The sequence below is a fragment of the Calliphora vicina genome, chromosome 3 (genome assembly GCF_958450345.1).
Source record: "Calliphora vicina chromosome 3, idCalVici1.1, whole genome shotgun sequence".
NCBI classification, from domain to species: Eukaryota; Metazoa; Arthropoda; class Insecta; order Diptera; family Calliphoridae; genus Calliphora; species Calliphora vicina.
In genome coordinates this window covers 33,698,055-33,712,768 of record NC_088782.1, presented here as the reverse complement: position 1 = coordinate 33,712,768, position 14,714 = coordinate 33,698,055, and the positions used below count along the sequence as shown (strand labels likewise).

At 31.2% G+C, this 14,714-nt stretch overlaps 1 protein-coding gene across 1 annotated transcript; it reads left to right on the top strand.

Moving 5' to 3' along the window:
- Nucleotides 1-4,011: 4,011 nt before the first annotated feature.
- LOC135954492 (ankyrin repeat and MYND domain-containing protein 2) lies at nt 4,012-5,840 on the top strand. Its single transcript, XM_065504672.1, has 2 exons — nt 4,012-4,326; nt 4,473-5,840. The coding sequence occupies exons 1-2, from the start codon at nt 4,123-4,125 to the stop codon at nt 5,466-5,468; spliced, it is 1,200 nt and encodes a 399-aa protein (XP_065360744.1). The 5' UTR covers nt 4,012-4,122; the 3' UTR covers nt 5,469-5,840.
- The last annotated feature ends 8,874 nt before the right edge of the window (nt 5,841-14,714 follow it).

The window sequence follows — 14,714 nt, the reverse complement described above, 5'->3', positions numbered from 1 at the left end:
GCTTTAGTGGAATTTAATCTGCAGCAAAAAGATATATGTGCGGTAACAGATGGAGGAAGCAATATCGTGGCGGCTTTAAAATTAAAAAATATCAAGCGCTTTGGTTGCACAGCCCACATATTGCACCGTTTTTTAAGCCACGACTTGCTTCGCTATGAGAGGTTTTCTCATATAAATAAAATTATTTCAAAACTCAAACAAATTTACCGGAGCCTTATGTACAGCTCTGAAGAATTACTTCGGCTTCAGAATTTGGAAGAACAGGCTAATTTAGCGAACATTATTTTGGATGCCGAAAATATTTTGCAGGGTTTAGATGACAATGAACAATTTCCAAATGGTGACGATGACTTTAATGAAATTTTTGAAGGCCATTTAAGCTCCAAACATGGATCATTAAAAAATTCCGTTCCGACACGATGGAATTCATTATTAAAAATGATAGAGAGTTTTGTCAAAAATATTAATATTATTAATATAGCTCTATTAAAAGCAAAACAGGATCCTCTTCTAATTCCAGAAATGGAAAAAAAAATAATAAAAGAATTCGGACAATTTCTAAAAATTTTTGAGGATTCAACGCAATATCTCCAAGGTCAAAATTACCCAACAGTATCGTCCTGCATTTTTTTTTATGAAAATATAATGAATTCTTTGGAAAAAACTGAAAATGAATCTAGCTTTGAAATTACAATAGAGCTCTGCAACTTTGCTAAAGAAAAGTTCGGTAATAGATTTAAAATTTTAAAACTCCACGTTGTTGCGGCACTAATGGACCCATCGCAAAAAAATTGGACTGTTATAAATAAATATATTACAAAAATTCCTCCAAATGTGGATAATTCCTATGTGCTACTTGAAAATGTTGCCAATTGCGTCAAAAAGGAGGAATTAATTTCAGAAGAAATAAAAAAGTTGATAACTGACGAAAATGACCAATTATTGTCCAGTCACCCATCAACAAGCAAAGCAGCAGAACCAACAAATAAGAAACAGGTAAATTTTTTAACATTTGTGGTATTCACATATATACATATATATAATTTGTTAACAGAAAATATCAAGTGGTCGCCAAAAAATGCTCGAAGCTCTAGGAAGTACTTCAAATTTAACCAATAGTTTGGAAGAGGAAGTCAAAAAATATTTAGAGAAAGACGCTTTGGAAACAGAATCTCTCGACTGGTGGCAGCAACACAAAGATGTGAGAGGAAGTTTCTACATATTAAACTTAATATTCATACATTTCATTTCAGATTTATCCAAACGTAGCTAAATTAGCGAATTATTGCTTTGGTATACCAGCGACTTCCGCATCCTCAGAACAAGCTTTTTCCATAGCTGGAAATTGCATAAATGCCAAAAGAAGCCGTCTGCATCCAGCAACAATAAAGAAGCAGTTGTTCGTACATGACAACAGGACGATAGTAGAACCCTTCTTATCAAATTGAGTTGCATTAACCGATATTAATTGAAATATTGAATTAAATTTTTTATTTTATTAACTTTTTTATTTTTTTTTTTTAAATTTAATAAAAAAAATACATTTTATGAAAAATTCGGTAATTTAAATTTTGTTATTGTCCGTTACCGGCTTAGTCGACTTTCAGCCGCCGCTGAATTTTTTTTTATTAGCCGCCGCCGCCGAAAATTGTTCGACTTTAGTCGACTATTAGCCGCCGCCGTATAATTTTGAAGTTAGCCGCCGCCGGCGTTAATTACGTATCGGCTTCGTTCTCTGGCCGTGAGGAGAAAAACAAATACAAAATACGACTCTGTTTTTAATTACGAACAGGGGAGCAAAACATAATGTCAGTAAACTACAAAGACACACTGTTGCCAGGTTTGTGTCAGGTTTTATCGGCATTTTGGCGATTTTTTATTGTAAAAATGACAAAGTGCAATTTGCCGATTTTAGTCCTCAAAATTACGATTTTATGAAGAAAAAAGTCTATATTTACATCAAGTTTTTTATTAAATCATGTAATTAACAAATGGAATGTATGTATTTTTTCATTTACAACTTGTATTCTTTTCATTTACTTTTTTTTTTTATCAAAATATTGGAATTTTGCAATGCCCTTTATTATATACAAAATGTACATAAAAAGTGTAAACAACTTTTCTTAAGTTTTATCACTGAGTTTTATTAATACTTTTTTATGTAATTTCTTATCACCTTTTTGTTAATTTCACTTGTTTCTTTTTTAATAATTTTTTTTTTTAAATCTTATTTCCTTTCGCTATTAAATATTTTCTATATAACTTTGTAAAAATGTATTAAACTTTTTGTGTAAGTTTCAATGAAAATGTTAAAAACACCGCTATAAAAAAATACCGCAAAAACACACGTACGTCCTATCCAAACGGCAGCTAAAATCGAACTAAGAAAATGAAGGAATGAAAGAAGATAGAAAATGATAAAACTTCGTACTAAAAATATACAACTGTGTGTGTGGTAAGATTGCCAGATTTTAAGTTTTTATGGTATTTTTTTTAGGAAAATTAGCATGGTGCCAATTTCCTTAATTTCTCCTTTGCTGAAGTGACAATTTTTCTGAAAATTTAGTTCGAAATCGATTATAAATGACATATAAGTTTGTTTTTTAGTACATAATACATTTTTGGATATATCGATTCATATCTGGAGTGCAAATAATACAATTTTAGACTGTACGATGTGTTGTATGTTGTCAAGACAAAGTTTTCTGATCAAAAGCATTAACAATTTTGCCGGATAGAGACTATTACCTATAAATTTTGATCTTTGCAAACGTTTTGACGATTATCATGACAAAAATTTATCTGTCATAGACATATGATAAATATATATAAAGAGAGTAACGTTAGTGACTGACTGCCAGATTCATCATCGCACAGCCCAAACAACTGAAGCTAGAAGATCCCACCCTCCCCAAAACGATCCACAAAAAGGGATTTTTGGAAATTCGAACGTTTAGGGGGTAAATTCGGTAACCTTATATCTTCAAAACTAATAAACTTATAAAAAAATTAAAATTTCATGTTACTCCACTAAAAAAATAAGCTGACAGGTTTTTAGTACTTTTTCGAAATTCGAACCATTTAAGGGAGAAAATGGGTAAAAACTGTATTTTGGTACTTTTTTGGCATCCTATGTATCTTGTAAATCAATAAACATAGAAACAAATTTTAAATCGTATTCTTTACCTATCAAAAATAACAAATATTAATTTGGTACTTTTTGGAAATTTGAACCCTTAAGGGATAAAAATTATGTTTACTTTTTGGTACTTTTTTCATAAAATATATTTTTCTATAAATTGACATATATATATGAATATTTTATTATGATCTTCCACCACGATACAAAAATTTATTTGAAAAAAATTTAGCACCGCAATGGGGATCAAAAAGGTACCAAAAAGGGGTAAAAACGGAAAAAAAATTTATTTCAAGGATTCATACAACATATTTTTTCTTCAGAACATTAACACAGATTTAAATCGCTTGAGACATGCTTGTAGCACAAACATTTTTGGAAAAATGCAGTATTTTTTAAATTTCAAACTTGAGGGTTCTTCAAGAAGACAATGGGAATTTGATACTTTTCTTCTAATAGTTTTTTTTTTTAATATTTTAAATTATTTAACTTATCGACATTAAACTTAGCTGATTCTGAGTGAAGTTTTGTATCTGAAGAGTACTTTTCGTTCTTTTAATAGTACTTTTTGAATTTTCTTTAATAATGGGCCTAGAAATATGATATTAAGCGCATAAGGGCGGGTTAAGGAGAAGAACATTTTGCATGATATTTTGTTGTTGCAAGAGAATTGTTTTTTCAACTAAATTGCCTAGTATGAAAGGTGTCTTACTTTTGAAATAGAGCTGCTTGGCATTTTGTTAGCTCTGGCAGCATTGAATAAATCGCTAAAATTCCCTCGAACCGCTAAAATACTTTTTTCCCGCTAAATTGCAAATAAAATCGTTAAATTCAAGATAAAATAGCTACATTAGCATCACAGTAGAAAAAAAACACATACTTGAGGAAATTCTTGTCCACAGGAGATTTTTTTGTGAGAAATTTTGCCAGAATATAAATAATTAGTGTAAAGAATATTAATAAACAAATTGCGTGAAATAAATATGGCCGAGGAGAATAAAATACAGTTGGACGATATACAGAAGCAAATATTTGATAAACTTGGTGCCAATGACAAGGATGGATTCAAGCAGCTGATTGCACAAGTAAAAGGAGGTGTGAATTTCGTAGACGAAAATGGTATGACACCACTGCAGCATGCTTGTTGCAAGGGCAACAAGGAGGCGGTTCAAATTCTATTGGACATGGTGAGTTGAAAAAGCTGAAAACTTTTATTGTTTAGAAAAGATGTGTGTAAACAAATGAATACAATGCTAAAGGCCACGTGCTCATAGAAAGAAGTAAATAAAGTGAAGTGGCTCTGTTGTAAAAATAATATGTATTTATATTTCAGGGAGCTGATATTAACTTTAGTCAACATGGCGCCAACTATACACCTTTACACTTTGCTGCTCTATCTGGCAATACGGAAATTTGCACTATGCTTTTGGATGCCGGCATCAATTCCAGTACCTTGAACAGTGTCAATCGTACGGCCTCACAAATGGCTGCCTTTGTGGGCAATCATGCCTGTGTGGAAACTATTAACAATTATGTGTCCACCTCACAACTTGAGTATTATACACAACCCCAGGGACTGCAAAAAGAAGCGCATATTCCGCCAGCATTATTAAATGCCTTCCATAAGTTTGTCGTAGATACAAATTTGCATCCCGTACGTATTGTTTTGAACTTGCAAAATCTGGGGCTGCTGAAACATCTGCCCGGCTTGCGTAAAGCCTTGGAACTGATGTGTGAAAAGGAAATGAAAAAGTCCAGCGATGTCAACGAATTAATGGCATTCAAATATCACTATCTACGGTGGATTATTTCGGAGTTGATGCGTTGTGAGGAGCAGTGCAAGGCCCAGCGTAAAGAGAAACCTACAGCCAATGCTGAGGAGCCCAACAAACATGATTTCGTTGAGATGTTTGTCAAGCGCGTTTTGAAAGAGAACAAATTGGGCCAATTGGACTATGTTGAATTCACAATACGTGATTGCGTACGCGAATTCCCCTTCAGAGAGTGCACCATATTCCGTCAGGTGGTCACACAACTGGCCGCCAAAGATGCACCCACTGCATTGACCATTCTACGCTCAGCCATCAATGGCCAGCGGGCCTTTGTCGATGAAGTTTCCTATTGCAGTTCCTGTGGCAATGAAAAACCCGACAAGAAATGTTCCAAATGTAAAGCTGTGCAATATTGCGATCGTGAGTGTCAACGTTTACACTGGTTTATGCACAAGAAAACCTGCAATCGGCCGACATCGAATGCAGCCGTGGCTTCTAAAGGCCCCATCGATACCCAAGAATTGCGTGAAGAGTTGGCTCGCATGACAGCCAGTTAAATGAAAGTGGTGGCTAATGTACGTTGAGAGTGAATGCGGAGATGAAATTATAAAGTTTTTACTTATTTTACATACATATTATAATATGCATTTTTCAATGTAGTCTAGGAAACTACATACTACATACTACTTACTAATTATTATTTTCCCGATTGACAACACTTCTTCCATTTGCTGAATTTATTTTAATTAACAAAACGTAAAAGTAAAAGAAATATTTTTGGGTTCTTTTGTTTAGTTGTTAGTCTTGATTCCAACATATGTTATAATGTATTCGCCTCCATAAAGTTTGTATATTATATTAAGCCCATCAGTTTCTTTTTTCCCCCTACAAATAAAACAAAAAAACATGGACCATATGTTTTAAAAGAATTTTTTTGTTTTTATTTTTAATGTGAATTTTGGAGAAAACTTTTTAATCATTTAAAAAAGGAACGTATTAAATATTTTTTATAGCAAATTTTCAATACAATAAAATATAAGTTCAATCAGCAGTCGCGGATCCAGGTCAACCATTAGGGGTGTAATTTCTCAGTATCAGGCCGGTCACACATTTTGTTCAGAATGGTTTCGTTTTAGGTTCTTCAGATAATTTGTAATTTATTAATTCCAAAAATATTTAATAATTCTGGGTTCGTGATCGAATATGCTATCGTATCGAAAAATGATTTCGATATCGAAATTATAATAAAATGTACTAAATTTCCTACTCGACATCGAATGCGGAAATTCCCCCTGTATTTCTGATATTAATTTGACACTGTTTTTTATATTATTAAAAGAAAAGTAAAGTTTTTGGTGTAGAAATTGATTAAAAATTTTAGAAAAACAAATAATTACTATGATATGTATAGCAATTCCACTTTGAAAACTGAAAGTGGATTCTTTCCGAAAGAACTTTTCGTTTTACTTTTTCTGAAGAAACGAAATACGGAATTAATTCCATTTTTGATCGCAATTGAATTCTGTGACATACTGATTAAAACAGTTTTTTGTGTAATAAATTTGTTAGTGAAAAAAAGGCATTAAGCCTGTTGCTCCATCCTGATTTTAGTTGTGTCAGAACGACTCTTGTTTTACATGGCGGTGTCTGCAATCGGTGATGGGCGACCTCCAAATGCGACATTCATATGGTATCCTGCAACAGCGGAATTGATGGCGTCTCTATGAATGTTCTTCGACGCTGTCATATACGAGCTGCGATCAAATGGATCCTGCACATAAAAAGTTACGCCCAAGATTTTCGGATGGTTCACTGTCGGAATTTGTACGCCATTGTCACCTCTTTCGTCCAGTTAGTAAAGAGTGTTACGATAACTTCGTTGGTGAAAACTGTAGGTTACGTGCAGTGAAGAAATTATGGATTTCGTTGAGATAACCATTTACCATAGCGCAAAACTCATCAACATTGTGACCGTAGTGCAGTCGACCGCATTCTGTGACTACCTTCACATCCTGTGGGGGCACTGGGGGTTTAGAAAGGTAGAAGTTAAACAGGAGCGGCGACGAGACCCTGCCCTGAGGGAACAAAGTAGAAATTACAAACTGAATGACGAACATTTCGAATTATGAACTTTAGCTGTTTATGAAAAAACGACTGTTTTTCGTCTTTAATTGACTTTTTATCCGATTTTAATGTTAACATGTAAGAGAGCCATTAAGAGAGCTATATTCGGCTGTGGCGAAAAATAAATATTAAAAAATAATAATAAAAATTTTAAATATTTTTAGGTGAACAAATTTTTTTTCCAAAGTTGTTTTTTCATTTTTGGAAAAAAAATAATTTCGAATAGTTTTTTTTTAAATATTTAAAATTTTTTTTAAATATTTAGCGAAAAAAAACTTTTGGTGAAAAAAATTCGGGTTAAAAAATATTTTTATGATTTTGAACCATTGTAGGTCCAACTTACTATTGTCTTATATACGTCGTTGCAAAGGTATAGTAATCCAGATATAGGTCCAAAATCGAGGTTGTCCTGGTTTTTTCCTTATATTCCGGAGATATTGATGTATGAATCGTGTATTTAAGTTATTTGGCGGCTTCGGAAAGTTGATTTCAACAGACAGACGGACATGGCTTAAGCTGGTCACACACGGATGATTTGTGAGTCAACTCCGCTATCTATGAGGATCCAGAATATATATACTTTATAGGGTCAGAAAATTATATTGTGGAAATTACAAACCTTCTCACGAAGGTGAAGGGTATAAAAATGCAGAATTATTAAATCTTTTTCAAATTAACAAAACCAAACGAAATCAGAAGAAGCTAAATCAAAATCGATCGGAATTAAAGAAGCTCATAAACTTCGTATAAACAAGAGAGCTATATTCGGCTGTGACGAAATTTATATACCCTTCACTAAATTATACTTCAAAATACAAATTTTAAATGTTTTTATTTAAACAAAATTTTTTTCCAGAGTTGTTTTTTTCATTTTTTGGAAAAATTTTTTTCGAATTGTTATTTAAATTTTTTTTTTAAATTAAAAATTTTTTTTTTCTAAATTTTTAAAAAAAATAATTTTTTTTAAATTTTTTTTGGTGAAAAAAAAATTCGGGTTAATAAATATTTTTTTCCGATTTTGACCCATTGTAGGTCCAACTTACTATGCTCTTATATACGTCGTGGCAAAGGACTTTGAAATATCTATCATTAGATATCCATATTGTCTATATTAATGATTTAGTAATCCAGATATAGGTTAAAAATAGGTTCAAAATCGAGTTTTCCTGGTTTTTTCCTCATATCTCAGCCATTTGTGGACCGATTTTGCTGATTTTAAATAGGAAACTTCTCGAAAGCATGTCTGACAGAATTATTGAATCCCGAAGATATCTAGGGTCTTCAGAAAATTTATTTCAATAAACAGATCGGAAAATTATATTGTGGAAATTAAAAACGGAATGACAAACTATATATACACTTCTCACGAAGGTGAAGGGTACAATTCGTACAGGTTAGTTCATGTATGTAGTAACTTATTTAATTTATTATAATTTTTTCTTTATAAATCACAAAACTTTGTTTTTTTCTGATTAGAGAGAAGATAATTTGTATAAAGTGCCAGATCTGTACAATCTGGCAGCACTTTATTATCTGTTCGTTGAACAGAACCGTCCACTCACCGGATGACACCAACATTAGTAGAAACACACACCGTGCATTTCTTATGGTGACTGATTGGCTCATGACCCCCCAAATCTTGCTCGTGAAAACTTAATATAAAACAAGTAAGAGTGCTATATTCGGCTGTGCCGAATCTTATATACCCTTCACCAAATTATACTTCAAAATTTTAAATATTTTTAGGTAAACAAAATTTAATTTTTTTTCCAGTTGTTTTTTGAATTTTTTGAAAAAAAAATTTTTCGATTATTATTTTAAATTTAATTATTTTTTTTTTTTAAATTTAAAAATTTTTTTTTTTTTTAAATTTAAAATTTTTTTTTTTTAAATTTTAAATTTTTTTTTTTTGTTTTTTCAATTTTTTTTTTTTTTTAAAAAAAATTCGGGTTCAAAATTTTTTTTCCCGATTTTGACCCATTGTAGGTCCAACTTACTATGGTCTTATATACGTCGTTGCAAATGTCTTTGAAATATCTATCATTAGATATCCATATTGTCTATATTAATGTCTTAGTAATCCAGATATAGGTAAAAAATAGGTCAAAAATAGAGGTTGTCTTGGTTTTTTCCTCATATCTCAGCCATTTGTGGACCGATTTTGCTGATTTTAAATAGCAAAATTCTCGAAAGCATGTCTGACCGAATTATTGAAGATTTGGATCCCGAAGATATCTGGGGTCTTCAGAAAACTGATTTCAACAGACAGACAGACAGACAGACGGACAGACAGACAGACAGACAGACAGACGGACATGGCTTAATCGACTCCGCTATCTATAAGGATCCAGAATATATATACTTTATAGGGTCGGAAATGAAAAATGTAGAAATTACAAACGGAATGACAAACTTATATATACCCTTCTCACGAAGCTGAAGGGTATAAAAATAGAGTTGCTGATGTCAGCCGCAATGGCGTTTGACCGGTGTTCTGCCCTCTGGTTGTCAAATTATGTACTTCTATTGAGCAAAATGTTTAGCTTAGACACTCACTTTTTAGTTATTGTGAATTACTATCAAAGTTAATTCAAAATGTTATAATTTATTATAACAGCTACAGAAAATTAGGTTATGCATTTATGAATCTCACAGACATTTTTTAAGATACAATTTAACTGTAATATAACATTCGATCAGGCAAAAATATGAAAGAAAGACCTTATTCATAATCAAATTTTATTAAATTAAATTTAAATCTTTGTTTTGAGTATAAACCTTTGATAAATGTAATATAAATTTAAAATGTTTAGTGGAAATGTTTAGTAAAATCGTAAGAGATATTTAAATTCGAGTTTTTGGCAAAGGAATTTATAATTTAAAAAATAATTTATGGGTTTCTTTCAAAAAAGGCAGAAAACTCTAAAACAAATACCGAATGAAAAAGTAAAGATTTTTAAATCAAGATCTTCATCCATTTTTTAAAATTAATTAATTTATTTAATATGTCATTAATATGTTTATTTTGTTCTATTTTTAGGCAAACTGTTCCTCTCTACTCTGATTAAATTGGTGAAAGTACAACAACTTGGTAAAACACATTTATTCAAATTCAACATATTTGGCCAATCCATTTAAATATGGTTTTGATTTCCAATATATTTTGTTGAGATCTTTGTTTATTTCCGATATTCAATATTAATATTGACCTCTAGTTCAATTTTATACATCATAAATATGAGAAACACGAGTTTCTTTATTTTTCGATTAGTGAAGAAAACACATAAATGTTGTTTTAATTAAGTAATTAACATAAAATTGCAATTTTAATTTATTTTACGCATATGTACACACATACTATGAATAAAAATCATAAACATTCATTATCTATGGTTTTGATTGCGATACGAATCTTTGATGGCTGATCGAAACGAATTGAATTTAATGCTTGTTGATTATCAATTTTTTATCACTTCAAGCCAACAACTTCTGTTTGATGTTAATGTCACATTTTATTAAAAAAATATTTTTGTTTTGGATTTTTGGTTTGACAATCGTAGACAAATGCCATAAAAAAGTCGTAAACATTTTGAAATTTTGTTAAAAAACGAATTTATATGGCCGCTAAAGGAATTTCTACTTGTTTTGTTAAATGTTATAAATATTTTTAGAATTTTTGTGGAAATAAATTATGTAGAAGTTATAATAAAAATAAAATTTTTATGGCTAAATTTATATAAATTTGTATTTATTGTTTTTGCTATAATTTAGAGTGATAATATTACATATTAAATTAATTATAAACAAATTCGTTAAAATGCTAATTAATAACAAAATATTCCTTTCGTTTTATGACGCTAAATATTTTTTAGATTTTTATATTTATACAGATATCATTAAGATGCTAATTTGATAAAAATAAACTCACAAAAGAAGTATTTAAATAATTCTCTTGATATGTTTTAATAACCTAAAAAACTGTTAAAAAAAATAATTTTATATGATTTAATTTATTATGTATTAACGAAAATATTTAAAAAGTATCTATTTTCCAACAACTAAGCATTTATTTAGAGAGACAGTGAAAATTTCCACTATTACATTAAAAGGTGCCTTTCTTTGCTACCATTAGTAAAGACAAAAACCTTACCAATGTAGATAATTATAAGTACTTAGATAAGTACACAACAATGGCGATTTATCTGTCTTGTCAATTTCTCTTTAGTTTGTTGACAATTGTTGTGGAGTCAATTGCGCAAGATGTTTAACGTGTTAAAAAATTAATTTATAATGTAATTAATAAACAAAATAAACTAATTTTAGTGTTAAAATAATGTTAAACAGGTGAAGAATATAAAAAATATTGCCTTAAAGTAAAATTTGTGTTATTTTGAGAGACAAATGTGTTGCAAAAAATAGTACAAAAATAAAAGTGTTTGCCATTTTGTTTGGCATGTTGTTGGAGCCAGCAATTGTTGTAGGCAAAAAAATGTAAACAAACACCTACGAACATGTATATTTGTGTGGGTGTGATTATTTATTGTGATGTGTTGGTAGTTAAAATGGTACTATTTTTGGTACGTTCAAGTAAAATGATATTTTTGTACATAATTGATAAAGGAATCTACTTAAATAGAATTGATTTAAAATGGAGCCAAATAAAATAAATGTGTATAGTATGTAATACATTAACTATGTTTGCAGTTATTAAAAACAATGTAAAGGACGATTTTATGACAATTTCCTAAGAGATGGTAAGTTATTTTTTCATTAATAAAATGTTGTTTTTAGAAATTGCTAATTTATTGTTTGTTCATAGAACAAGATCGAGGAAGCTTAACGAAAATTTTGAATATGCTTTGTTTTTGTTACAATAACAAAACACATTAAATTTTTGTTTGTAAAATTTAGTTAAAAATTTATTTTTATTTTAAATGTGACCACCAAAATCCACAGCGTGCTGCGGCTGGCTTTTAAAATGTCAGTAACGGCTTAAAATAGTCTTTCAGCCGGCTAAAATAGAAAATACTCAAATTGAAACAATAAAAAATATAAAAGATTTTAAAAGTTGGGGATCTCAAAAGGTATTTGGAGACCGATAATGTTTTTAAATATTTCGGAATTTTGATGTGGACGAAGTACACAGATAAAATGGTTTTTATTATATATTTCATGTTCTTGGAATAGTAAATACAAATTTTTAAAATGGTTCAAATTACTTTTTATAACAGCTGTTTTATGACATCCTATATTAACTGATTAATATATCTAAATTAAAAAATCTAACCACTAAAATATTGCCTCCTACTATTTTCTCAATCAAAAATACGATGGTGAGTCAATAAGTCCGCGACTTTTAAATTTCCCGGCTCTTAACTGAAAGAGCAACACTGCTCCTGTCAACAGGCATCTGTCAGTTGGCTCCTCTCAAAATTTAAACAAGCTGTGCCATTTAGTTTGTATTTGACTGTCAGACTACTTCGTGACTTGAGGAGAAATTGGAAAAAAGTAAATTTCGTCTGCTCATTATGCGTTATTTTTTGCTGAAAAAAAAACATTACTTAAAAAGGCTAAGCTTGATAAATACTATGAGAACTCTGCACCATCAATTTCAATGGTAATAATGTGGTTTACTAAATTTCGTTGTGGCCGTACAAGCAAGGAAGATCCCGATCGTTCCAGACACCAAGTTTTACATACGAAAAATAGAAAATGGTCGAATGGCAGATAGGCATTCCATATGGCTCAGTGGTTTCAATTATGAAAGCGTTTGCTCACAATCGGGTGCACAAAGTGACTATTTCCTGAAGAAATGTCTCGGCGGAAAGAGAAAAATTGGAGAAACGTTGGATAAAATGCATAGAGGTTGGACAAAGTGCATAGGACTTTTTGACCCACTCTGGTAGTGTTAGTCTAAAAGTTTTGGCCAAAGAAAAAAATCTGCCTTAAAATTACATAGTTCCATTTAATTAATTCTAGTGAGAGTAAAACTGAAGCACACAGAAGTTCTCAGATATTGTATGTTGCTGATGCTGAATAAATGGTTAAAGAAAAGTGGCAAAATGTTTAAAACTCAGTTCAATAGTAGATATTGGGCCATTGTTAAACATATAACTAATGCCATGATAACAAGTGACAGAAAAAACATGGTATTCCGTTAAATGTAAAATTGGAGCTTAAATATAAATAGTTTTCGTTGCATTCTTAATATTAGGAAGTGCATACGATCGTGTTATTATATAAAACCGGTTTAAAAATACATTTGGATTTAGTTCGGTATATCTACGGATATGCTATTGATAAAGGTTCTAGAAGAATGAGACTTCTAACAGTTTTATGTCTATGAAAAACGTTTGGGGAACATGAGTAAACCCCTTTTTAAATGAGGATTTTCATTAAACATTGATGACTTTCAGAACACTCTTCAAACAACAACAAGATGGACAAACTAAACCTATTATGTATTATGGTCGGGCTGAAAGCAAATAAGTGGTGCATAGGTTTTTGAAACTACATCCCAAATTAACTCTTAGAGCACTGCTACACGTTCCATATATATTGTGATATTTGGATCGCAATCCATACACGTTCGGGCACTGCTATACGTTCAATATATATTGATATATCCAGTATCGCGATATTTATTGAATGCGTAGCATGCAGTATTGATGGATCACGATCAAAATCGCAGAATAACCTAATTTTTCGTGATCCAAATATCACAATATATATTGAATGTGTAGCAGTGCCCTTCAATATATATTGACCGCGATCCAATATCGCGATATTTATTGAACATGTAGTATGCAGTATTGATGGATCGCGATCCAAATTGCAGAATAACCTAATTTTGTGTGATCCATTACAATGGATCGCGATCCAAATATCACAATATATATTGAACGTGTAGCAGTGTCCTTAGATAAGCAGAAAGAATCAGCAACGGGTGGTCAGTAATTAATGAAGAGAGTATAAGGAAACATGCGAAAGAAAATTGAAGTGATATCACAATGTTTATTCGATTAATTATGTAGCTGTACCCCAAAAACCTCTAAGTTGCCAATTCAATAGTCCCAAATGGTTGTCTTTACATATGTACGACCCCTGAAAGAAATTCAGAAAATTATACTTCTAATCGGAGATCGGTGGGCTCCATTCAGATTCCATTTGATTACAAAGTTAAAGATATTCCCACGGTATCCCTCATTAAGCCACATAATAAGAAAATATCACTTAGTCAACAGTAGAAACTTCCTCTTTATCAGAAGTGGTGATTTTGCGACGGAAGCCTATGATCGCCCAGGCCAGCCAAAAAGTTTGAAGACCAAGAATTGGAAGCATTACCCCATGAAGATTGTTGTCAAAATCAATTTAAAAACGTTTGCAAGCATCAGGATTCATCCAAAAGCAGGGAAATACGAATTGAAGCTGAGAGCCCTTGATAGATGAATTTGTAAGTCTGAAATGCAGCTTGAATGCTATAAAAGAAAATCATTTTTGAACCGAATCACTACTTGCGATGAAAAATGGATCCATTACTATAACCCGAAGCGTACGAGGTCATATGTGAAGCCCGGCCAACCATCCGAATCGACACCAAAGTCAATTATCCCTGTATTTGGCTGGACCAAAAGGATCCTATATATTATATTCTGCTGAAAACTGGTCAGACTATCACA

Coding starts and splice junctions, on each gene's coding strand:
- LOC135954492 (XM_065504672.1), top strand. CDS start 4,123: ATGGCCGAGGAGAATAAAATACAGTTGGACGATATACAGAAGCAAATA. Junction 4,327..4,472: donor TTCAAATTCTATTGGACATG/GTGAGTTGAAAA, acceptor TTTATATTTCAG/GGAGCTGATATTAACTTTAG.